Source organism: Danio rerio, chromosome 15 (assembly GCF_052040795.2).
Source record: "Danio rerio strain M-AB ecotype USA chromosome 15, GRCz13ab, whole genome shotgun sequence".
NCBI lineage: Eukaryota > Metazoa > Chordata > Actinopteri > Cypriniformes > Danionidae > Danio > Danio rerio.
This window is the reverse complement of record NC_141035.1, coordinates 25,254,141-25,281,253: the sequence shown is the minus strand read 5'-3', so window position 1 is coordinate 25,281,253 and position 27,113 is coordinate 25,254,141. Positions and strand designations below refer to the sequence as shown.

General features: G+C 37.9%; 2 protein-coding genes across 7 annotated transcripts in view; one reads left to right on the top strand and one right to left on the bottom strand.

Annotated features, from left to right (window-relative positions):
- The window catches only part of grik4 (glutamate receptor, ionotropic, kainate 4), a 647,123-nt gene that overhangs the window by 593,726 nt on the left and 26,284 nt on the right, over positions 1 to 27,113 (bottom strand). For 2 of the 6 annotated variants that reach the window (XM_087284132.1, XM_087284136.1), the window contains exon 1: positions 21,204 to 21,752. The exons of the other annotated variants lie outside the window; for them this stretch is intronic. The gene's annotated coding sequence lies outside the window, so the exon portion shown is untranslated. Of the gene's footprint in view, positions 1 to 21,203; positions 21,753 to 27,113 lie in introns of those variants that run through there. 6 annotated transcript variants of the gene reach the window in all.
- On the top strand, positions 864 to 7,176 carry LOC147833673 (uncharacterized). Its single transcript, XM_087284146.1, has 4 exons — positions 864 to 4,292; positions 4,591 to 6,142; positions 6,340 to 6,611; positions 6,726 to 7,176. Exons 2-4 carry the CDS (start codon positions 6,053 to 6,055, stop codon positions 6,730 to 6,732), a joined length of 369 nt encoding a protein of 122 aa, XP_087140272.1. The 5' UTR covers positions 864 to 4,292; positions 4,591 to 6,052; the 3' UTR covers positions 6,733 to 7,176.

The following is a 27,113-nucleotide window of genomic DNA, read 5'->3' as shown; positions in this document are numbered from 1 at the left end:
CGTGTAAATGTGTGTTCAATGCACAAACACGTTAGATGAAACGGCTGACTGAGATTTCTGATTAGCCTCCTTCCTCTGTGATCAGCATGTCTTAGAAGATATTATGGGCGCTACAAAAGTAATTACGTGGCTTATTTGTGCCTCTAAACCTTTGCCAGGTCCCGGGTTATACAGTATAGGCAATAGCCAATTATATTCTATAATAATCCACAAGCAACCTTTATAAACCATGCTACACAACATTTTTTGATAATATTTTACTTGAAGTGGTTGTTCATAAGACTGTCATGACACCTTTATAACCTTGACATGACATATGACATTAATTTGAAGGAGATTTTATGCATGCTTACGGCAACTGTCGCGAAGTGTCATTAGTTTATGTCATTTTAAATGTTAAGATAGCTTGAAATGTCTGTTATGACAACTTGACATAACCAAATGCATCATATTGTATCTTTGTCTTTGTAGATTCCTGTTTATTCTTGTTTTGGCAGCAGAGTCCAAAGACTAGTCATGTCATGTTATATGTTGTGCTCAGCTCAAGTTTTCTTGGGTTAAGCGCTCATCTTTCTCGTCATTGTTTGTCCTTGTCATTGTAAGAGTGCCGTTCTGGTTGCACTCGGACCATGGCACACTGCAACTTGATACAGGCGCGCAAGGTCCGGATGTGGTCTGGATGCGCGCTCTTGTCCTGGTGTTTGTGTTCGTTTTGTCTACAGCGTGATGTTCATTCTCAGCGTCTCAGTCTAGTTGGTTTTGGTTTTGGATGGCGCTGGGAAAGAACATTCACGTTGCATATGCGAGCGCAGGGTAAGTAACTTTATTTATTGTGTGCCTGTGTCTTTTGTTTTGTTGTGTTTGTGTTGTGTAGCACATTGTAACCATGTGCTTTAGTGTCTTGTTTCATGTGAGCATGTGGTCAATGAGTTCTCTCATTGGCGACATGTTCTAGTCCTGTTTGTATGCAAGCACATGTTTTGCGTTGTGTTTTTGTACCATTTGTTCTTTTGTCTAGCGTTTTGTCCCACCCACCTTGTTATTCTGTTTATAATTTTAATTTTCACCCCTCCGCCTGTCTGTTCATTGGTTTGTCTTCCCTATTTATTCTCCTGGTGTGCTCTGTCCTGCGCTGGTTTGTTGCTGATTTTCTGATTTCATTTGCTGTTTGAAGTCTCGTCTACAACAGTTATTGGATGTAATCAAACCCCTGTGTTTTGTTGAGAACATAGTCAAGTTAAGTCTAGTTGAGTTCTATACTTGGGTCCTCGCCTCATATCCTTTCTCCCCTTATCGTGACACATCGCTACTTTTTGTCATAGATACGTCATAAACCTTATTGCAATGAATATATTCTGGAAATATTTAAAACAACAAAATGAATCAAATAAAATAAATAGCAATTTCTGAAATTACTTTGTGACAGTTTAAAAACAGGGTCATTAATATTTAATGGCATTTATTGACAAATTCAATATAATAGAAAAAAATTAGGAAACATGAATTACTCTACTAAAAATATGTAATGGCATCATGACAGTAATGTTTATGACAGATTTATGACAAGTTATGTGGTCTTGGTAATCAAGTTGTCCTGACAAAGACAAGTTATGATGTATTTGGTTATATCAAGTTGTCATAAAGATATCTGAATCATTGTTACCTTTGCATTTAAAATGACAATTGACAACTAACCAAATAACACTTGACAATTCTAAGTAAGCTAGCAGAAGTTGTATAGTAAATGTAAAAACATTTATATTCATGATGTCATGCCATTATTATAAAGGTTTCTTGACAATGTAGAGGCCAACATGAAGTCAACATAAAATATAATATAAAACAACTAAATGTGAAAAAGGGGTGAGGCTTGGTCATAAAACTAATTCATTGGTCAAGGATGCCAGAGAACATCTGACTGACATTTTAGTGAACCAGTAATAGTTTTTTTTTAGCTCATTGTCATGTTTTATGGTGTTAAAATGTAATATTGATTTCCCTATTTATTATGTATATCAGGTGTAAAACTCTTGGATGTGTCCTTGAGTTATAAGCTTTACACACTTTTGAAACTCCAACTTGGTTGATCCAGAAGAGCATTCTTTGGTGACCCCAAAAACATTAATTCTTCTGCATCTAACAAAAATATTATTATGATCTTTGGGGAATCCAAAACACATATTTTTATATTTATTATTATTTCATATTTACTTTTTTAATGTTACAAAAATGATTGGTAGTTCTCAAAATGGTACTTCTTTCACATCATTAAAATAACCCCCATTCGACTATTCAAGTGTGCATTATGAGATCAATTCAACAATTTCTGGAGATCCTAAAGACTTTGAGTGCATTTTGGTGGCTCCACAACCTTTAGAACATACCTAAACTGTGTGCAACCGTAAAACGTTTAGGGTCAGGTTGGAAGACAGTGTTTAGACCAATGATTCCAGCAGTGAATCCACAGGGCTGTGATTGAAGGCCATAATATTTATACAACACACACAGGGCTATATATCTGAGCAGAGAGCTGTTCGACAGGAAAGGGTAATTACCCCAGTCTGTGCACCGTGTTCCTTTGCTCTTACAGCTAGACTTCATTCAGCGCTCTGACCTGAAATCCACACTGATACAAGGCGGGAACCAAACAGAGATGTGGTGACATGCTTTAGTGAAGCTTTTCTCTCCTTTCTACCAAGTACCTTACTTGCCCCGATCCACTTGAGTAGCAAATGTGTCATTATCCCAAGAGGGGACACCCATCTAAGCTGTCATTGCAGCCAGGGTTGAGTGGATGAAACCAAATGTTGTCAACCTAATGTCACGATCGCTTCAAGACCGCGAGACCGAGCTGATAAGGACGCCTGAACATTGTAGTTCTGCTAAACCAGCGATGACAGGGCGAGTGGCATTAAACGCAATTCCTCACCAAACAATCGGTTCAAAATAGAGGCTCTGTTGTGGCTCTCTAAATGATTAAAGATGAGATTTGCGATGAGGCCCAGCATCTGGTAACACAATTGAAGATTCAGGGAAGCAGAGACTAATGAGCTGCTTTCTCCCTCAGTGTTTGACTTCCATCTTGTACCGTCCCATGTCATTATGTATGAATGGCAAAAAAATGAATCAAAGTTGGGTTCTAATACGCATCTGTTGATCTAAGGTTTGAAAAATATCAAGTAGTTTTGGCAGAGAAATGGAAGTTCTGCATTTAGGCAACTTTAGATCGAAAGGATTCAAGTTAAGACTTGCATTTTTATTTTGTTATTTTTATATTTTCATCTTAAACTTCAGTTCTTTTGTTAGATTGTCATTGAAATATTTCTATTTATAGTTAAACAATTTTTTAGGTTAGCTAATTTCATTCTTGGCTTGCATCCCTTCAATTATGCAGAAAAAAAAAACAATGCGGCTCATTTCAAGAAGTAAACATTTGAAATGCTATTCTAAGTCTAAGTACTAAAAGTGTTTTGAAGGACAACCTTTCCTGGCCAACGTCTGTGTGGTTTGATGTCACTTCCATCTCCTTCTAATTGAATCAGCTGTGCTCACTGGAGCACATCTGAATCCTTATGCTTCAGTATTGTTTTGCATCTTTTCCATAAATAATGCCTTAGTTGCTCTTTACTCTAAGCTTCTCTGCAAGAATCTTTAATCTTTGTTTTCACAGCTGTCCTTGAGATCCGTGGTGATCTCTTAACTCTGATACAGTTTCCACTACAATGAATTGCAGGTAAAAGCAGATTGTTGGTTAATTGCGTGCTTTTTATGCCAACTGTATTCATTTGTTTAAATGTACAATGTTTGCAACATAACTGATGGTTTTCCAAGTGGAAGGTTATGGCTATGACAAATATCTTACTGGCACTAATGTGATGTCTTAGTCTCCTCATGGTCATTACTGTCCTTGTGCCAATCCAAAAAAACACTAGTATAGATTCAATTGTAACTGTACCTGCAAAGGTCTGGAAGATAATGATCCTGTCACCAGGCAGAGATGAACTGGCACAGGCGTTAATCCAAAATAACCACATGGGAACTTGAGAAAGGTTCAATGAAATGGGCAGAGCAGAGTTTAGAGCATTAAATTCTACTACAGCTAGAGTTTTCAAATGGGAGTTAGAGGACTCTTGGGGTTCACAGAAGTACTGCAGAGCATATCAAATCTGATAAACCATACCCTTTACCATAAGCCAAATTATAATGGTTTCTGAATGATCGTGTGACAATGACGATGGCTAAACATATGCCATAAAACACATTTAATGTGATCAAATAGAGTTTATGTCATAGTTATTATATGCAAAAAACAGAAATGTGCGCACATCTAGAAAAATCTTGAAGGCAGGTGCACGATCAAAAAACAAACATAAGTAGCAAAAGATTCAAAGTAAATCGGCACACTGCCACTTTAGCTCTCAAAAAATTTTATTTAGTCAAAATTACAAAAACACTACGTTTCGACCGACATGGTCTTCATCAGGTGAAGACCATGTCGGTCGAAACGTAGTGTTTTTGTAATTTTGACTAAATAAAATTTTTTGAGAGCTAAAGTGGCAGTGTGCCGATTTACTTTGAATCTTTTGATAGTTATTATATCTCACAATATTTACAGCATGTTTTTTTTAAATTGGATTTTACTGATACCCAAAAAGTTAGTGTACATAGGAATCAAAAATCAGTTCATATTCAGAAATCCAAAATTTAGAAAATGGATTTTTATTCCCAAATGAAAATTGATTCTGCTTATTGTTTCCCATACACATAATATAGAATAGGGTTTATGTATTTGATTAAAACATTTGAATTCGCATACTATTATACACTTGAATGTAATTTGTTCATCACAATTACATATTCTGATTCCTGTTAAGGGATCTAAATAATATAAAGTGTGAGTGCTATCCTGTGCTATAGTCAACAGCTCAGGCAAGCCATTCATAAGCCCTGCACAAGTCAACAAGTGTGTGATTTATAAAATTTGACTTTTTCACCACACTGGAATCGAAACTGTTCTACAAAAAGAATGGAGAAGCAGAATCATGAATAGAATCAATGATAAATCAAATGATACCCAACCTGAATTTAGAACAGCTTGTCAAGCAGAGGTTAGACATGACCGTAAGTGCCTAAGGCCCCTTAGCTGTTCTATATTCACGTCAGAGGGCCTATTGCTTATATAGAATGGATACCCCACACAATACATACTGTATACTAAAAAGGCAGAAATATGTTAATGTTACTTTTCTAAAATATGAAACATTAAATGCAATCCTTCCACTAGAACAGTTTCTGACAGTGCCAATAAATGGCAACAGAATGATCCTAGCTGTAACAAGCTTCATCTTATGAAGCTCAAATAGAACAAGTCTGTTTTTTTATTTATTTATTAGCACTTTATATGATATTTCCTCCCACATGTCCATCTGATTATCTCTACCACACCATACTGATTCAGAGCATAGTGCGAGTTCACCTATAAGAAGCTTTATTAAACACTCTAACTTGATGAATGTACTTTAATATACCTGAAACAGAAAATATATTGCACCATGGAAACTGGGATTTCACATCCAACGCATCTCTCGCATAAGAATACTTTCTTTGACATAACGTAAGCAGAGGATACTCATAAATCATTAAAATATTTTTTAAAACAGTTAATTTAGCTGAAATACATAATATATGTATCCATAGTAGCGCAGTGGCTGATGTAATAGTGATGTAATGAGGCCACAGGTGTATGCTTGTAAAGTAATTTACAACAGCTTCAAGCCTGGCTCAGCCAATCAGAATCAAGAACCAGAATTATCAGCTTCATAAATTACAAAACTCGTGCAGCGGTAAACACCATGCTAAAGCCACAAGTCTCCACATCATTACTCTAGATAAAAAATGTGATCTGCATACCAAACAGTCTTCAGCTGTAACCTTCTGCTCCTCCTTACTGAATACTGATTCAGTCATCCCAAGCACATGTTGAGTAAATCCCACAGTCACAGCCCAAGGCCGTCCTCCTTGAACTCTAATCTCAGAACATCTCTTATCGACGATGCTGAACGACATGATTAAAAAGGAGCCAGGACAATCCAGCCTTCCACTTGGGATCTCCTTTTCTCCACGGCCTCTGTCAATCACCCAGGTATCTTCCATATGGCTTTGCCAGGGCGGCCAATTAGGCAGTTTCAGCAGTCACCTCTGTGGTGCATTAAGCACCCTGTGGACATTAGAGATTCTGTCTGTAGAGCCTGTGTATGGTAATGAGAAGAGGTAAAGAGAAAGTCTTCTGGAAGCCCAAGAACTCACTTGGTTCTTTTCTTTTTTTATCTTTTTTTAAAGCTGTTAAGAGATGCTGGCTGTTCTCGCTCCGACTGCCACTCCAAAAAGCAAATGGCCTGGGGCTCCGGAACTTCAGCCCCCATTAGCAATGAAACAAATCACAGCGGTTGCAAAGGCCTACCTGTGAAATGTGCACCATTTGTCTCCGATGAACTTCTCTCTGAGCCTGGAAGCTTATTTGCGGAGGTGGAATCCTTCAAAAGTGTACAGACATCTACACATATCGACTTAAGACCGGCAGAGAGGAAGAGAAACGCCGTCGGACTGATGAAGTGAGTGATTATGGAGGTTACTCGCTTTGACAGCCTGGCATCAAAATGCAAGTAATTTGAATGATATTGATGAGAAAAAAGAATGCTAACTTGTATATCAATGTAATCTTCCAGGCTTTGAAAGCTCATGGACGTACAGCGGTGAAGCTGAGGGTAGTATCAGGGAATTGATGTCGACAATGCTAATTTTCAGGTCTGGCAAACTGGAGAAAGCAGTGAAACAGAAAATAGAAAAATGAAAGGCAAGCTCCTGCTCACAGAGTATCCTTCATCATGCAACCATATCTCAAAACAACAACTAGCAATTTCACACAGTAATTGACAAACATTTTGCCGAAATTAGACGCAGGGAAACAACCTTTTGTTCAGTTGTTTTTCTTTTTGTGTCCTAGCTGTCCATGATGGCAAAGTAGGATTAAAGGTGTAGCTCGGTTCGGTTTGTAGTAATGTTTTTGGTCCTGATTCACTGAGTGCTTACACCATGGGTGGCACATGTTCCCCACACTACACAACAGAAATCATCCCCAGCACTTTTTCACTGGAAAAGCAAAATAGAATAGAATAGAATAGAATAGAATAGAATAGAATAGAACAAGATGAACCCTTTTTACATTCCTGGATTTCTCTGTAGCAGAAGTCGTCATAGTTAAGTAAACTTAGACCAAAGTGAATGGGAGAGAACAAAAAGAATATTTTTACCATCATATTTGCTGAAATAATAAGGAAAAACTTCATGATGGTGTTAAGTCTTTCAGAAAAAGAAAAAAAATGGGTGAGTCTGATAACGGCAGACAGAAGAGAGTAAGAATGTCAAACTTACTGTCCTGCCCATTGACACTGCATTGGAAACACCTTACATAAACAATAGTTAATTCATTCATTCAATTAATTTCTTGTCGGCTTAGTCCCTTTATCAATCCGGGGTCGCCACAGCGGAATGAACCGCCAACTTTTTCAGCAAGTTTATACGCAGTGGATGCCCACACACACACACACACACACACACACACACACACACACTCATACACTATGGACAATTTACCCTACCCAATTCACCTTCACCGCATGTGTTTGGGCTGTGGGGGAAACCGGAGCACCCTGAGGAAACCAATGCAAACGTAGGGAGAACATGCAAACTCCACACAAAAACACCAACTGAGCCGAGACTGGAACCAGCAACCCAGCGAACTTCTTGCTGTGAGGCGACAGCACTTCCTACTGCGCCACTGCTTCACTCTAAACGATAATTTGTGTTTTGTAATTTGATGTAAATGGTAATTAACAGTTGTCTTAAAAGGGTCCATGAAATTACACTTAACATTACATCACCCTCGCTTTTAAAAGGAGGCAACATTCTGGCTTACGTTGTCATTTTTAGATGAAATGAAAACTCTTTCATGACATATACAGTAGTCAACATTTGAAGTGGTTCAAAACTTTTCATCAAAGTTGTCCTGAAACTATTGAACTTCACTCATTCTTGCCTTAGAACAATTTTGAAAAACCTTTTTGATCCACTTTAAACATTGACTACCGTATTTTTGTAACAACATTTAGCCACAACAGATGCCAACAGGTAAAGGATAAGAGCATAGCGTAAATAAAGAAAACATATTTGCATTTTACTGAAAACTAGAGAGGGTGGCGTGGTGGCTCAGTTGTAAGCAATGTTGCCTCACAGAAAGAAGGTCACTGGTTCGAGTCACGGCTGGGCCAGTTGGCATTTCTGTGTGGAGTTTGCATGTTCTCCCCGTGTTCGTGTGGTTTTCCCCCAGGTGTGGGTTTCCCAGTACTAGGTTGCAGCTGGAAGGGCATCTACTGTGTAAAACATAAGCCGGAATAGTTGGCGATTCATTCCACTGTGGTGACCTCTGATATATAAGGGACTAAGCCATAGGAAAATGAATGAATGAATGAAAACTAGAGCTGTGGCACAAAAACAAAAAACACGCTTGAGAAATCATTTCTGCAATTTTAAAATGAATCTCTTTAATGGATTCGGAGCTTAAAGGTTTTTACAGCAGATGATACTGTATGCTTTACAAAGAGCAATACTCTGCTTGCATCCAATTCCTAGCAAATATCACATGAACCTAAAATAATCACGTATAAAACAAAATTACAAGAGTTTTCATAATGAGCTGTGTTTTCATTAATCTCTCGATATTAAAGTCACCTTACATGACACTCAGGCGAATGCAAAAGAACTCTCTTATAAGCATTTGAGTGTATAGTTAAAAACTAGCTTAGTGCTGTTAAAAAAATAACTCATAAAAAAACTCATAATCGATTAAAAAAAAATTGTGATGCATTTAGAAAACGTAAGAATTGATGCAGTATCATTTCCTCAATTTTTTTTTTTTTTGCCACAGCTCTACTGAGACCTATTTAAATTCAATCATTAATTTATTTTCCTTCAGCTTAGTCCCTTTATTCATCAAGGGTCACCACAGCGGAATGAACCGCCAACTTATGCAGCGTATGTCAAACCCATAAACACAAGAAGAATATGAAATCTCAACACAGAAATGCAAACTGGTCTAGCCGAGACTCGAATCAGCGACCTTGTTGTGCGTCGACAGTGCTAACCACTGAACCACCATGTCGCCCCAACTGATTTTTACTAGGGTTAAAAAGTAGTTCGTGTTCGAGTACAAAATACCTTAAAAACACTAAAAAAAGAAGTAAAAAGATGGGGAGACTGAGCACATCAACAGTAAGCTCTCCAGATTGCTGTTAAGGTCAGGCTCAAGAGCTGATCGTTTTTTGTTATTAATCCTTTCTCAACTCAATGCTAAATTATTCACACCCCAGGGTTATGAATAATTTCAGCCTTGACTGACTGTACTTGGCTAAAAGTTATTATATGCTTATACAAATAAAATCATAATGGGCATATAACATACGTAAACAAATCCATATTTCAGTCAACTCAAATGGCGAAGTTCAAACTTACTCACATATACCACTCTTAACAGACAAAATTTAAATGCAATCGCTTTTAAAAGCAAAGTGGTGTAAGATCTGAAAGGAAGAAATTAGAGGTTACCAAGATTGATGAAAAATGTCCTCAGGCATTAAATAAGACCAGCCTCTAGGTTTTTTATGCCTTGTAGAACCTTAGAAGGTCATTTAAAACACACACACACACACACACACACACACACATTTCATTAATTTATCAGTCAATTACAGCATGTCACATCCTTAAAGTCACAACAATCTTTTATGTTCACCCTGAGTCTTCGATAAGTGAGCGCAGAAGCATCAGATCATGTACGATACTTCAGTCACTCGCGTTATAAATCTCTGCAGGGAACCCGCTCATCTTCAAAAGACTCTTGGACCATTTTTCTGCCGCCGACACGAGTGTAATTGTTAATTCTGAGATATTAGACTACATACATCCTAACTATGTCTCACAGGATATATGGGCATCATTCAGTCTCATCACAAGACTGACACGATAGCTGCTGTTTCAGCTCGGCATGAACTTAATGAGTTGCACTACAAAGGTGGCGCGCAAAGTTACGATAAAATAAAGTGAGTGCTGTAAAAGCAGCTCATGTGACCTCAAATGGCCTTGAAAGGGAACTCAGCTGGAGACACATCTGACAGCTGACACTTCCAGGGCAACATGAAAGAGGCATTTTCGGAGGTTGGGTGACATTCAGAATGTGCTCGACAGCCAAAACACTCGAATCAAATGTCGGTAAATAACATCTTGCAAAATTCAAATGGCAAGCATCTAACTCTCAAATCTACTGATGCATTTCACGAGCCAAAGAGTTAACGGTGGCAAGTTGTGTGCGATGTGAAGTGCAAAAGCCATGCTGTGTAATATCGGGAAAAAGAAAAGCTGAATAAATGGCAAATTATTATATTTTGTGCAAGCCTAGAGGAAAATAACGCACTGTGGACGCTGCAATTTTCAGCCGCTCACCTGGGCTAAACTGATTTGTGCCAATAATTATTAAGTATGATATACTGACTGCGCTGGGATGGAGAAGAGGCCTGGAAAATTCAGTTAAACATTACTGACCACAGAATCGATACTAGACACAGAGGATAGATATATGGATGTGTCATGCTCTCTGACATTATATTCTGCTCATTGACTGACGTATGGATTTTGAAATGGCCGTGGCTGCTGGAGGCTCTGAGAGAACAACCCATGGTAAATGCTTTTATCATTTCATTCTGAACGCTTGCTTTTTGGTAGTGTGGTTTTTATTATTAGTCCACCATTACAATAATCATTTCAAAACCAGAACTGCAGTTTGTTTTGTTCTTTGTTTGTTTTTTTCAGGACTGCAGATTTATTACGTGCACTTTGATTTACAACTTAAAAGGGCAAACTTTAAAATGTTTCTATTAATGTATTTAATTACATGAACTAATAATGTAATTTAGTTCTAGCAATTAAGTAGAACTTAATGAATAATACTAATAATACTGAATTTATTAAACGATGTATATTTACTAATGAATTATTAAATTACAAATTGATGCTTGTTATCATTGGTTAACACACCGTAGGTTAACAATGAAAAACTTTATTTTCATGTAACATTAACCAAGATGAATATATAATAAATGCATTGTTCATTATAGTTAATACAATAACATAAAAATAATACAACCAAACCTGACCAAAAACTTACTAAAAATAAGCTGAAACAACACAATTCTTAAGGTTTTTTGGGAGCAACTTATTGTTTTATGTTTAATCCATTTAATTTTGTTAAAAAAAATTATAAATTAATAATCCTAGATTAACATCTATGTTGATCCTGAGACATCCTTTTTATTGGAAAATGTAATCTACACCCAATCCCTACCCCTAAAACCATAACTATAATTCACTCCCAAAATCAGAGGGGAATAATAGTTGGTAAACAATCGCAAAGAAGTCCATAAACGTAACCGCAACTTTACATAAAAGGTAAACATATCCCTTATTTTGATTGGCTGATTGTAATGTTGTTCCAGGGTCATTAATCTGGAGATTTTTAAAAATAGGCGAACACAGCAGTACGGATAAAGGCTGTGTGTCTAAATGGTAACAAACTCAACTGATAAAAGTCCACCATTCTCAAATTCTCATACTGCTCGTACTGCTCTCCTGACAAAAAAAACAACAGCTTATCGTCCCTGAAAGCATCACGGGGAAAAACATGCGACAAATCCGTGAATCATGGAAACAAACACATACAATCCTTCTTTTATGACTAAATACTTTGTACTGTTCGCAAGCGTGGTCTCATCCCGTCATTGGGTCTTACAGCTTAGCAAGTCTGTCTTGCCATCGGAAAGCACATGCTCTCAAGAATAATAAAGAAGCAGGGTCTTCTCATAGGATAAGAAAATTTTGCACTGAATAATAATGAGAAAGTGACGAGTCATCACTCCACTAGCAGACTTGCGCTGCATCACCGATTTTGATCACCCCCAGATTGATACTCAACACACACACACAAATCTGTTCAAATCTCAATAAAAGTACTCCAGGGTGTCTTGAACTTTTTAAGCTATACACTTAGCAAACTCTCTAATCATAAATAATTTTATCATGCAATAACTCATTGGTATATTCTTAAAAATTCCGACTGAACAAACTTTAGACCATCACAAAAGCATGTTTGTTTCACAACTGTTCTCAAGTCTCTTAATGTGCAGAAAAAAAAGGGTTTTGATTAGCTAGGAAAATGGGCTGAGTGTTGAGTTTGTGAAGGGCTGGCCTCATGGGTGTTGCACAGATTGGCAAATATCCTGTGAGTGGCCCTCAACAACACAGAAAAGTGCTGAATGATGCCCTTGTCTCAATTCTGTGGAGACCGACCTCACCGATACTGACAAATTGTCACAGCATGTTGGTTAACCTTCACTACAACAGAGAGTTGCGCTTCTCCGTGACCTATCCATCAACTGATCAGGCGTCCAATGAGATCATGCATCTTACTCTGCTTTCTGTCAGGTGCATATACATATGCGCTACCAGCCACAAACTCGCACTCCAAACTTGTGTGGGCCTTTATGTGCCCTTTTTAATCGTGTTTGTTCAGTTGCTGTGCACATTCTGTCCACTGGGACGGGGCTTTCAGTGAAAACAAATGCAAATCAGTGTACAGATACCATTCCAAAAGCACTTGACTGAACCACCTTTAGCCATAATTACATGCTGGTGATAATACTGAATTACAACAGACCAACTACCAATGCCAAAAAGAAAAAAAAAAATGCCAAGAGATGCTACTGCATCTTTAAAGAAGCTGTAACTAAAAGAAACCAGGGGATGTTCACAAAATACATGATCCTTTCCTTTGATCCTTGTTATGGATATTTTTAAAATATATTCCTTTTTGGCCTTTTTGTACTGTTCTTTCTCTGTCACTCTGTATTTCCCCATTATACTACACAATAAAAAATGTTGGGGTGTCCTAACACAAATCGATTATGTTTGTGTAAGTGGATTGAACATGAAATAATTAAGTTGTCCCAAAAAAAATTCCAGAATTGTATTAAGAGATTTAAGCTACAAAAATGCAGGGTTCCACACAATTCCTTCATGTTGTCCCAACACAAATTGACACAGCTGTTAGACAATTTAAATGTACTTTTGAGGATTTTTAGGTGATAATGTAGTTGTTTAGATTGCAACAATGCAGTTTATTTAGGACAGTGTCTAATTTAAATATTTACAATTCAGCACATCGGTGGCCATTAGCCTGCCATTGAGCAGAGCAAAGAGGGTTGACGTTCTGCCACAAGATGACAGAGACAGCATAATAAATCCTTAGAGAAGAAAAATTCTGCGAAAACCAATTCTAATTACAGCTGACTAAATAATTATAAAACAGGTGATACTTTAAGCTGATCTCTCTCTCTCTTTTGTATGTTGTAGTGCTGTATTTATACCTTAATAATCTGGTAGAGTTTGCTTTACTTTGGCTTTTTTGGGGTTGATTATTGTGATCTCTCGATTGCAACACTAAAATACAGGGAAATCTCTGTAGACTGATGGCATTTCATTTCGTTCAGCCTTATAATCTTAAAATGTAGGCAATATCAACTGTTTTGTCATCACTTTAGATTTTACACTAGAGAATCATTTAACTACTAGCTGTAAAGGGATGTTTATGAAGTAATGATTTCTTCTGTTCTGACGTCAGCTGCAGGTATGAAGGTATGGCGGAAGAAAGTAGTTCCTCATACAAAAAAAAGTTTAGACTTAGTTTGATTTTCTGTTTTAGATACACTATTATGCAGTAAAACTGTTGTATAACGCAATATTACACTCATACACTCAAGGCACCAACGCACCTCACACTAGTGCCGATATGAAGTGTGATATTGCTTACATATATATCAATGTTTCAGAAAAATCAACAAAAACTTCATTGTAATTCTGATAAAAAAAAGATGTAAATGACTTTGGCTCCAATAGCAGCACCAAACAGAAATGCCTAAAAAAAAGCCTTCCTAAATTAGGGGTCATTATTTGGACAAACAGTTCTGCTCCAAATACAGTCAGACTGGAGTAAAAGCTGAAAATATTCTTGCCACCTTTAGCCATGATTACACGCTGGTGATATCACTGAATTACAGCAGACCTGCTACCACTGCCGAAAAAAAAGAAAAAGCAAAACTGCCAGGAGACACAACTGCATCTTTAAAGTAGCTGTAAGTAAAAGTTGTTCAGTTGTTTCCCTTTTTTTGTGTGAGGAGCAGGACGCATCATTTTGGGAGGGGGGTGAACTGTAGTGTGTCAGCTCTGTTTCTGGGTTATAGTTTTCCTTTTGTTTCATTTTTGCTTTTTGTTTTTAGTTAATTAGATTGAACACCTGTATTATTGTATATATGCATTGTTTTATATTTAAAAGAATAGTTCACCCAAAAATGAAAATTACCCCATAATTTAATCACCCTTAAGCTATTCTGTGTTTTATTTTATTTTATTTTTTTTTACTTTCTGATATTTTCTTGGCACACTTTGGGTCCATTAGTACCAATTGAGCATCATGTCAGTGCCACAGCCTACCTGAGTATTGTTGCTGACCATGTCCATCCCTTTATGACCACAGTGTACCCATCTTCTTATGGATACTTCCTGCAGGATAACGCACCATGTCATAAAGCGCAAATCATCTCAGACTGATTTCTTGAACATTACAATGAGTTTACGGTGCTTAAATGGCTTCCACAGTCACCAGACCTCAATCCATTAGAGCAGCTTTGGGATATGGTGGAACGAATGATTCGCATCATGGATGTGCAGTCAACAAATCTGCAGCAACTGCATAATGTTTGAGGAACATGACAAAATCTTTGAGGAATATTTCCAGTACCTTGTTGAATCCATGCCATGAAGGATTAAGGCAAAAAGGAGTTCAACCTTGTATGAGTAAGGTGCACCTAATAAACTGGCCAGGGGGTGTATATGATGTGTAATAGGAATGATTTAGATTGTTTTGTTTTTCGTTTACCAAGTATTTATATCACTTCCCCCATTATACAATATGCTGTGTAGGCTGTACTGTAAAAACTGTGCCTAAAAGCTTATGATATTGTATGTAATAAAGTTGTGTGCATGCTTGTTACCAACTTGGCAGAAAATCAATAGTAAGTTCAAAATAAGAAGAAACTGCAAGTGACTTCAACACCATTAACAGAATTGCATAGACAATAGCTTTCCAAAATCAGGGGTCAATATACGGACAAACACATACAGGAGTTCTGCCCCATATATAGTCAGACAGAAAAACAAGCTCAAAATATAATGTTATGCTTTAAATAAAGTATCAAATCCAGTGCTGTTTTTACATTTCAGCAGCCAAATTAATAAAAGAGGATATATGTACGTAGAAGCAATTTCACAACAACACGATAAAAGAGGCCTTCTGGAAACCCATTCAAGCATGCTCATGCCTGCAGCAAACTTTACTTTGCAGACTTTATTAGATGCAGAATAAATATGCCAGTAAATAATAAATGAGATAAAGTGAATGTCTTTGTTCCATTGAGTTATAGCAGAACACTGCACACTCAACGTTTCGAATTTTGCTACCAGTGTTTTATTACCAATATACAGTAATACAATTTTGGTTGTTTGGCCATGTTCACACATAAATGACAGCTTTTACAGGTCAAATCCATTGGGCTTGGCTGAATTAAAAGTATTAATACTGCACACACTTAATTAATGTCATCAATCTTTCAGTAACAATTCTGAAATAACAATAGGGCCAGCTCAGCCAAAAATAAAAATTTGTGGTTAATTTACTCACCCTCAGGTCAAAGATGGAGGTGACTTTTACCGAAGGTTTCCAGCTACCAGCACTTTAAAAATCAAAATATATAATAGACTAATTATAAGAAAAAGCATTTAAAAACACTCATTTTCAATCATTTTCCTTCAGATTAGTCTCTATTTTATGTCACCACAGCGGAATGAACCACCAATCATTCCGGCATAGGTTTACGCAGCACATGTCCTTCCAGAAACAACTCAGCACTGGGAAACAGCCATACACTAACTCACACACACTGGCCAATTTAGTTTATTCAATTCAGTTTAGCTTACAGCGCATGTCTTTGGACTGTCTGGGGAACTGGAGCACCCGAAGGAAACCCACACGAACATGGGGAGATCATGCTCCACACAGAAACGCCAACTGGTTCAGCTAGGACTCAAACCAGCAACCTTCTTGCTGTGAGGCGACAGTGCTTACCACTGGGCCACTCATTTCATACCAAAAATAAATAAATACCCATGGGTACAAAAAATTTACTGAGGTCTTATGAAGTTAATCTATTTATCTCTGTATTTATTGTACCATTATGTGCTTAGGAATGTTTGCCAAAGCTTTGAATTAAAGATAATAATGTTATAAATAACATTCAGTTACTTTCTTAGACTAATCATTTCCCTTCATGAGATCTCAATGTATCACTTGAGACCAGAGTTATAAATATTGTTATCATTATTATAAGCATATGCTATTTTGACTCTCTAAGTGCCCGTAGCTGTTGACTTCCATTTTATGAACATTCAAGTAGCATGGTTACAGCTAAAAAAAAAAAAAAAAAAAAAACGTTTCCAGGGTTCTACTTGGATGGTCTAATGCCAAATTCACACTGCACGATTTTAGCCCTGATTTTCACTCACTGACAGGTTTTGTGAAATCCCCAGCAAATGCCCGGAATAGCAGTCAAATCTCTGCTCATTCACAAAACTGGCAGTCACGAAGCAAATGATCAAATATGCAATCATAGAGAATCACAGCACAGGCATATATTTGACATGCTACTGTAAATAACTGGAACTGTCTGCAATCCAATGCAAATCGTACAATGTTAAAATGAATTCTGGCTGAAAAACACATTGATGACCTACAGCCAATACACAACATGATGGATTCAGTTCTTTTTGAATGTTTGGTAAAACCTAGGCAGGAGCACCCATGTCTTTTTGTTATTTTGTCAAGCCTACTACAACAGAGTATCCCTTATAGTCTCACATGAGACCTCTGATTTTACAGAAGATCTTGCAATATTCCCTTATCGGGTCAAGTGGGTGTGTGGTTGTGAAATGTTCTTTGTGAGCCAGACAGAGTTGTCAGCAATTCTTCCTATAGTAAGGTCAAGCCGCAGTGTATAAGCTCCTGTCGCAAATTGTGCAATGTGAACACAGCAGCCACTGAATGCTATCAGATAGTCATGTAAAGTGAAAACAACAGTGATCTGATGAAAATCACACGGTGTAAACACCAAAAATGCAAATTAAAAGTGTACTGTGCCAAAAGTAAGCCCTATGTTAACTGTGTCCAAAAGTGCAGTCAACTTCTCTAAGCTCAGAGGCATCAGTGATGGATCATCACACAGTGGAAATGTGTACTGTGGTCAGATGAATTAGTAATTCAGGTATTTGTTGGAGAAATGATTCCTTATAATTATGTGTAAACAATTAAATCAAGATGTCTTGTGAACTACAAGGTTGTCAGGCAGTAGTACAGTAGTCAACATTTGAAGTGAATACAAATCAATTTAATCAAAGTTTTCCCAAAACTATTCAACAACACACATTCTTGTTTTAGGACAATTTGAAGAAAAAAATATTTGATCCACTTCAAATGTTGACTACAGTACACTTTTATTGAAACTTTTTAAAATGTTGTATTAATTAAATGTGGAGTTTCAACTGGAGTCAATATTATCGATAATTCTGCCAATAAATAAATAAATAAATAGGTTAAATACAATGACTGTAAAAAATATGGACGACGCGACAGCCCTTTTTCCCATTGAACGCCTTGAGGGCAAAACGCCTGCTTGACGGGCACAAACTGTCGCAAAAGACTGCTGAAATTGGAGCCAGACATGCGCAGAAGGATTGTCTGATGGAGCCAGAGGAGGAGCCGCGAAAATGAGCGTAGTCGAGCTTCCAATCAAACGCTTTATGTAAAATCAACTACGCCCCCCGAACTTCTCAGCATGCGTTTGCTGTCATATCAACACAAATGGATGTAATAACGTTAACAAATATGAGGGTTTTATATATTCAATCGCACCAGCTCCAGGCCGCAGCGCACAACTTACTCGCGGCGTCGCGGGCTGATTCCGGCTCGCATGCGGCAGCGCCGGCTCGCTCGGCCGCCGCATCTGGCTCGATTGACTCGGACTGGAATCGGGCAGTGAGTCCAGGCATCCGGAGTAGGTCCAGCAGAGGTAACATTAGTCAGTCTGAGCTCTAAGAGATAAGTCTCCGGCAGGCGAGAATCTAGCCGGAACTGTGTTTTGCTATCTGGGTGGCTAGGCGTGTATCAGCAAACTAATAAAGCCCGAAAAAAGCCCTGAACTTAGCGAATAAACAGTGTTCCACCAGGATCATGTATGTCAGAAACTATAGTTTACTGCTGAACTCATTTTGTCATGGTAAAATAACACAGAAATCGAATAATAACATTTCAGTCTACTTCAGTCTCCTGCCGAAGCTCAGACGCCGCGCTTTGAGAAACTGTCAATCACAGCTGTCAATCACGATGACACGCCCAGCATTAAATTACTGCTAAAAACAAACTGTTTACAAAAATGAAGATCTGCACCTATTTTAGCACAATAACCAGTGCCTTAATCGACCAGAACTATCTTTCGGGACATTTTATTGCAAGTGTAATATTTTCTTTTTATTTGGGCTCAAGTCTCCTTCATTAACACGGAGGAGGCGGGCTTTATGACTTGTACTGCAGCCAGCCCCCAGGGGGCGATCTAACGGCCGAAACCTTCACTCGAAAGTAGGCTTGCGGCACACTTGGTTAAATACAACAAGCTCAAGAACTCTACACACCCATTCCCATGAAGCATAGAATATATATATGTATGTTATATATATATATATATATATATGTATGTTTGTCTCCATGTGTGTGGATCTTCATGGAAAATATGTCGAAAAGTCCTACATGACGGTAATAGTTTGATTGCGATGTTTATTTAAAAAATGCCACTAATATATGCATACTCCACATCTTAATTCCATTTCTGTTTAGTTCAGTTATGACTTTAGTCGGATTAAGGTGATCAAAAATTGCTGTTTTGAGCTCACGTAGACCTACAGTTTACTGAATAAACAGTTAACACAAGTACATCTTATTGAACATCATTTATTTTCATCACCAATTATCATAGTAGAGCAGTTTCTCAAGCAGTTTGTGATGCATTTTGGAAACAGGAGATGGGCCCCTGTTCTAATGCGCCACCTGACTTGAGAAACCTGTTCTCAAAGACTTATTATTTAGGTAGCACACATATTCTGAATGCCTTCGGCAGAATTCAAATGAGCCGTTTTTATCTAGATTAATTCCAAGACTACAGTGAGATTAATCTAGATTAAAAATAATTAATCTATGCCCACCTATAATATATATACTAAGTCCACAAGATCATATGGGTGTCCTATTTATCATTTTAGTTTTCAGAATGTGCTCATGATTGCCCCCTTCACAGCCATCATGAGGAGCTTAGGCAGTATAGGTGAAAAAATTATAAATGACGAAATGTCATAAAACTGTATTGAAAATCATGATTAGTTAAACTTTGTTAAATTTCTATAGTTTTTACCAGAAGTTTAAAAACTGTAGTATGGAGAAGTACAGAAAAGTATAACACATGCCATGTGGAATGTGTAAATTATTATCATTAATATTATATTGGTGCAGATAACTAAAATGATCTTTTACTCCTCTCTCTTACTAGATTTACATGGAAATGCATATTTTCAGAATAAATAAAGACTTGTTTGATAAGGAATCGTTGAGTGAATGACTCCATGACTCATTTAAACCACACATAAGACTCTCACTTATCGCCACCTAATGGCACAACAATGTATCCACCAGATAATAAGCAAATTAGTGAAGGAATCTTTTAGATGGCATGATTTGTACAGATTTGTCACAGAGATGCAGTTTAAGTGATTCAGGAATCCTTGCATTTATAAAAGAAGAGAGCAACCCCATAGTTCTAGCCTTAAGAGATTTTGTGTTGACATACAGTGTGGGAAATTCCCCATTTAAGCCACTATTATTACTAAGTGAACATTATAGCTTTGCATAAGAATTTGGCTTCTGTAAAACACGGTGTTTCCATTTAACGAAGATAAGTAAGCTCACAGTGAGAGCAAATAATGACTGTGACATTAAAGCAGACTTTTTACTTCCAGACTCGCTTGCCATTAACCACCAGGGGGTGCAAAGATGACACCCATTTCACCCACATCTTCAGCCAAAAGCCTTCAACACAACCGACGAAGCTCTCAAAGACATTAGATTACTTCAGCATCTGCCATCAAGGTGGATTTAAGATCATCCACTAATCAAATCATTCCGTTCAAGGGCTGAATCGAGATGCTGCAAAGTTCAAGACACACATGTTGCACATCCAACGCACTGTGTACACATATTTCTTCTATAAAACAGAGAAGCACCGTAACCCTTATCGTTCACATATAGCTGAGATTAGGGTGACTTCGTTGGATTTAAGGTTTAATGTTTGACTTTACGTGTATGCTTGGGGAGTCACGAGCACAATTAAGTTTCTTGCATCACAGGCTCACATTCTATTTCACAAGGTCTCATAATCCCAAATGCGTGTAGAATAATAAAGCAGTAATTATCATAAAAAGTAACCAGTGATTAAACTAGAGGGACTTAAGTTATAAATAATTTACCAAAAAAGGGGACCTAATTATCATGCAAATCATGCAGTGTTCATTGACTATCAATTGTTGCTGTGACTAATGCAGAACAATTGTGACAATTTACTTCAATGTGCATTTGGCACACAAAAGCTTCTAAATGTTTGAAATTGCATGTAATAATTTATTAAGTTCTGCCTATCTAGCCGATTTGTCAGGCTGATTCAACATCAATGATTCCCACGCCGTGTGTCCACAGAATCAGAATGATGTACATCCAAACACGGCTTTAAAGTCTCGGGATCCAAAGCAATTTCCCATGCAAACCTATCCATCACATGTTGAATAAACTAAAGGCAGAATAGACCTGCATGAAGCAATGAAGCGAATCGTCTTACCTGTTTTAAGCTCGTCGTTTATTAATGCTTCCTCGGTTTCGGAGCAACGAAATCACCGCTGTTTATTCTTCTGCGAGTGTTTTATTTGGCTTAATATGAGCTTTAATGATCAGCTGTTGTTTTATAAGCACTGCGCGCGCGTGCCTTGTCAATTCCCGCTGTTCTGTGGTGCCCGGTGCAGCGCTCTTCAACACGATTAAAGAAAAAACGAAGCCTTAGCGGACGGCACGCCGTCAAAAACTACTTTCGAAGGCCACTTCATCTTATTTTTTTCTCCGTATATATCCGTGTGATGCGAGAGATGCGGGGCAAGCGCGCGCTGTCAAGAAAAGGAGGAGGAAAATCCGCATCCCAGTGAGAAATAAATGAAACAGATATCCTCTTTCGTGTCAAATTAAGTCAAGCATCGACCGGCGTTCTTCTTCTGCTCTCTTTTCTTCACTTTGCTTTTCCCTCTTTCCAGAAATGAGTAGCTTTGAATAAAGGTTTTGAACGCGTGTGATAAGAACCCGATAGCTCTCCTCAGTCTTCTGCCTCAGGACCTGCACTGAAACAGCTCTCACTCTCTTCTCCACACACGCGCAAACACACATACACGGTCTCCCACTCGGCTCAGTGCATCTTTCTGGCTGTGTGGGATTTCTTTACGACTAAAATGCGACTTAGACCGTTAAAATACCTATATGAATGGGAATCGAAAAGATTTGAGAGATTCGGGCTCTTCGTTTACCTTGACGATTCCATTAAGAGATCTTTTAGTACTTTTGCGGAGGAAATACTTGCGAGAATTCCTCTGAAATATTAAGAGAATATTAGCTGCTTTTACTGCCCTCAGCAGTCTGTTCAAAACAGTCTATTACAGAATTCAACAATGAATTTAAGTTAGATTTAGCAGCAGATCACCTAAAATAAAATCATTTGTTGAAGTGTTTAGACCACGAGACTAATATGCCTAATTAAAATGACAAACAAAGAAAACAACATTTTTAAATCGTTAAATGTAGTTTGCTTGGCCTATAAATTAAAAATAGAGCACAGGCTACATTTTAGTCCATTCAGAGTCATACACGATTAGCCTGTCATCCATTAGATGACTCAAAAAATTACAGTTTCCGTTCATTCAGCCTGATGTGATGAGTTTGGTTCATAATATAATATGTCAACAGGAACCATTGGTAGGCCTGTTCATTTTGTCATACCTACATGTTTCACTTTATTTTCTCTTTCTCCTAATGTTAAAATATAATAAGCATCGTCTCACACACAAAAAATGCAGGGTTACTTCTGTAAACACATCTTTGGGCAGGGTTAAAACAGCTGGGCTGGAGTGCTGCAAACACACAGTTGGGTTACCCATGCCTGGTCAACCCAACTGAGAAGGCAGTAAGGGGTTTTCTATCCTTTGAACATCTGAGTTGAGTTATTTTGACCCAACTGGTTTATTCATTTTTCATGGAACTTTCTTGATTCATCACGATGTCACACAGCAATGGAGCTTGCAAGCAGGATTACGAGGTAAAATTAGTGTTACCTGTGTAAATATCAATTACACAGTTTACCAATATCTGGAATAAATGGTGCTAAAGGTTTACCGATTTTAATGAATGTAGCTTTTTATACGTCAATATGTGAGTTTTGCCTTTTAACTGAATAAAGTCGCCACAAAAATTAGGCTAGTGAAGGCAAAAAAAAAAAACTGCTCGTCTTAAAAAAACGGCTTAAATGCATAATTTTTTGTTCCATTTTCTGAAAAGAACCGATTCATACGAGTTGTTTGTTTGGGAATCAAACTGGCTTGCGCTGTATGTTTCGCTCCATTGGTTTTGAGTCACTGAATAATGCAGGAAAAAAATGCCTATTTTTTTGTTCTGTTAGATGTAAGTAATTCAGCCTAAAAGTAACCCAGTTTCATTCGGGAAAATCATTTGGTTCAAATATTTTTAAAACAAAATCAAAAATGCGTGAGAACCAGCGATCGGTTCCCAGCACCAAAGCAGCCTCCTCAAAAAATAGCCTCCTCTCTTTCTTGCTCTGTCATGCTGTATGTGAGCCAAAGTTCCCCCGTATTTCTCATCAGGTGAACATAACGTGCTCTCTGATCGGCTGCATTAGACAAAAGCATCGCTGTTTGCTGCCAATGAGTAATTCATTAATCACATCTTCCCATACTCCACATGGTTTTGTGAACACGCTCTCAGCCTGAGCGGAATAATCACGGATGAATAACAATTGACCAAAATGAATCACGAGAGTGAGTAGAAATTCATATTTGAGCAAGCAGGTTGTCAGCAGCATCAGTAAACTCTTTGCACAGCAGATGAAGGATGCGGGAGATGGGAGCTCTTTCATTTACTCCATGCACTGCCCAAAAAAGGAAATTCACACATTATCATGAGATCAAAGGCTCTTTCTCTTCACATCCACCACAGCTCTCCATACAATTACCTCTTGAAATAGTTAAACCGTGCGCACTAGACTCCAATAAATGATAATTTTACTTGTGTGCGTGGTGCAGAAATTATTAATCACTGTCAATAACAACAAACAAGAGATCTGGAGAATGCAAGTTTTTTTTTTCTATGCAGGTAATAATTAATGAGGCCTCTCATTCGTCCCACCGCCCTTAATGATGTATTTAAAATTTAATGCATTTCTAAACCTTGAGTCAGTGAGCAGTGCAGGTGTTCGATAGTTTGTGTGTCAGCATCCCTGTAGAAGAGCCTGTGAATCAGCAAGGCTGGAGCTCTGCTAAGCGAGGACAAATCTCCACGGGCCGAGAGCTAGATTTAGGCTAAATGGACGCATAATCGTCGTGAGGAGAAGATACGCATCTGTGGTTGAGACACAACAATCCTGCCTTTTATGATGTGCCTTTAATAGAGACGTAGCTCTTGCAGAGCCCTTTACGTTCTTAGCCAGAGCTAATCCACGTTTTCTTGACATTTTGTCCCTACGTCGATGTTCGCAGCTGGATAATAAGAACAGATGTCAAGCCATGTGACCTTTTCCTTCAAACATACAGCAATCATGCGACCTGTCATTCCAACAGAGATGCATACTTTGAACTCCCAGAGACGAGGTGGGGAAAGGGGGCAGAAGGAGGCTCTGCTAAACTGATGACTTGAAAGCTCTGCAGATTTATGGGTCAGCGTCAAGAAAGAGTGTCTCCAGTCAGGAAAAAAACAGGTTTATTAGAAAGTTTTAGAGTGTTTCTCCCACCTCCAAGGTTAAACAACCAGCCTGACTATTGATAAACAAAACCAAGTTTATATTTTCTTTACAATTTAAAATATTTCTGGGTGTCACGGTGGTGAAGTAGGTAGTATAATCAGTTCACAGCAAGAAGATCGCTGGTTCGAGCCTTGGCTGGGTCAGTTGGCATTACTGTGTGGAGTTTGCATGTTTTCCCTGTGTTGGCGTGGGTTTCCTCTGGGTGCTTCGGTTGCCCCCACAGTCCAAAGACATGCAGTATAGGTGAACTGAATAAGCTAAATTGGCCGTGGTGTATGAGTGTGAATGCAAGAGAGTGTGGGTGTTTGCCCAGTACTGGGTTGTGGCTGGAAGGGCATCCACTGCGTAAAAAATATGCTGGATAAGTTGGCAGCTCATTCCGCTGTGGCGACCCCTGATTAATAATGGAACCAAGCTGAAGAGAAAATGAATAAATGAATATTTCTATTAGTGCATAAAAATAAAGCAAAATTTCAAATCAGAACGCAAGTAAAAACATGACATGAATCTTTGTAATTATGTCTTCATTTATAGAAGTTAAAAAATTAAGTCAAATCACTGACAGAATTTGAACAAGATTAATGAAGTTAAAAATCCATCCATTTTGTTTTATTAAATATTTATAGTTTTTAATAAGGTTTTCTGCTATACTAAGACATTTAACCCTCATAATACAATCAGGTCCTTTCTGGCAGTTTTGAAAAAAAAAATCCCAAAAAATGCATCTAATATTTGTTTCTTTTTTTCTAGTTTTCATGCAGCGATGTTTGAAAATATATACCGTAACAATGACACACTTTGTATTCTGCTCATGAAGGCATGAAGTAGTTTGTCACAAATTCATTCATCAAATCATTTTGCTTCAGCATATGCCTTTCCAGCTGCAATCCTCTTGCATTCACACACATACACTATGGACAATCTATTTTCAATTCAATTCACCTATAGCACATGTCTTTAGACTGTATGGAAAACCGGAGTGAACACTGGGAGAACATGCAAACTCAACACAGAAATGCCAACTGACCCAGCCGGGGCTCGAACCTTTGACCTTCCTGCTGTGAGTCGTCAGTGCAGTGTCAAAAAAAAAGTGAAATTATCTCTGAAGTCATATTAGTCTCAAAAAAAATCATCATATTATGTACGGTAGTTAGCGGTAGTTAGCCTTTTCGTTTTTTGCTTTACCCCAAAAATGATTGGTGTGACTGAATTTTGTTGATTAATATTTATGCTCATTGACAATTTGACAATGAAAATTTTCATTCAATTTCTTTTCGGCTTAGTCCTTTTATTAATCAGGCGTCACCACAGTGGAATGAACGGCCAACTTATCTAGAATATGTTTTATGCAGCGGATACCCTTCCACCCACAACCCATCATTGGGAAACACCCATATATTCTAGTTCACACATACACTAAGGCCAGTTAAAATTTATTAAATTCACCTATACCGCATGTCTTTGGACTGTGAGGGAAACCGGAGCACCCGGAGGAAGCTCACTCGAACACAGGGAGAACATGCAAACTCCACACAGAAATGGCAACTGACCCAGGAAGGGCTCAAATTATACTTAGTATCATTATCAAACATTTCAAAGTAATGTTGTTTTCTTAAAAAATAAGAATGTCGGTTTCACAAATCTGGACTTTTTTTTGAGCAAACATGGAAGTGAATTCCGTTAATTTCAATGAGTTAAATACTTTAATTCTAACCAACTTCTTATCTTATTAGTATTTTTTTAGAGAGAGAGAGAGAGAGAGAGAGAGAGAGAGAGTAATGTGTAGTAATATCATTGGTAACACCATGAAGTCACATATACACTCAATTACTGAGAAGCTGCTGATGAGATGCAATGTGCTTTAAACTCCATTATGATTTTTCTGATCCAAACGGGCCCAGAATCTGAAAATAGTTTACAGAATCTGATTGTGTCATGAGGGTTAAATCCATTTCGGCTTCTGCGTGGGCCTACTTATTCCTCTAGGTATGCTGTCAATGGCCTTCTCCCACTGGGATTCTCATGAAACGTCCTCGTAAAGGAAACATCTGACATCTGTAAAGAGGAGAGGACCTGCAAGTTTGATGAAATGTACGAACGCATATCCACTTCATCTGTCATAAAGACACACACTCACCTTGTCAGTGAAGGAACAGAAAGCACAGACATTTAATCTCCAAAGATGTAATGACACTTTTAACCTCATATCAGAAGTAACTGCATGATCCGAGCCAGTGATTTAAGATTCGCATTACGCATATCTAAGTGAGCCAAGTTTGAAAGTTATCTAATACTTTTCTTCTAATGGATTTTTTCTCTGAAACGCAGCTCGTGAGGCAGCAGATTCATTCTGTACTCAGCTGAAATTAAATCTGAAATGTCATATATCCCATGTTTGCTTGTTATACCACAAATGATATGAAATTTCATCTTTTTACACAACAAATGTATATTCGAGGCGTCGTTCTGATTCCCCTGGCATCGAAGCCAAAGCAACAGAATGCGAGCATTAAATCTACTGCTTAAGTCACTGCCTTTCCATTACAAGCTACATAAGTTTGTGCCAAAAGAAATTAAGACAACCCATGCGTTGGTAAACAGATGTAGTCTGCGTCTGTTCCCGGGATGATGAATCTGATTTCCTGTGTTATCTTCTATGGCGCGCAGATATTTCTTGTT

Bases quoted from the DNA above. Each gene is read 5' to 3' on its own strand.
- LOC147833673 (XM_087284146.1), top strand. From the start codon at position 6,053: ATGCTGAACGACATGATTAAAAAGGAGCCAGGACAATCCAGCCTTCCA. The intron at 6,143-6,339 runs GTATCTTCCATA...CTTTTTTTAAAG, and splicing joins GGCCTCTGTCAATCACCCAG to CTGTTAAGAGATGCTGGCTG.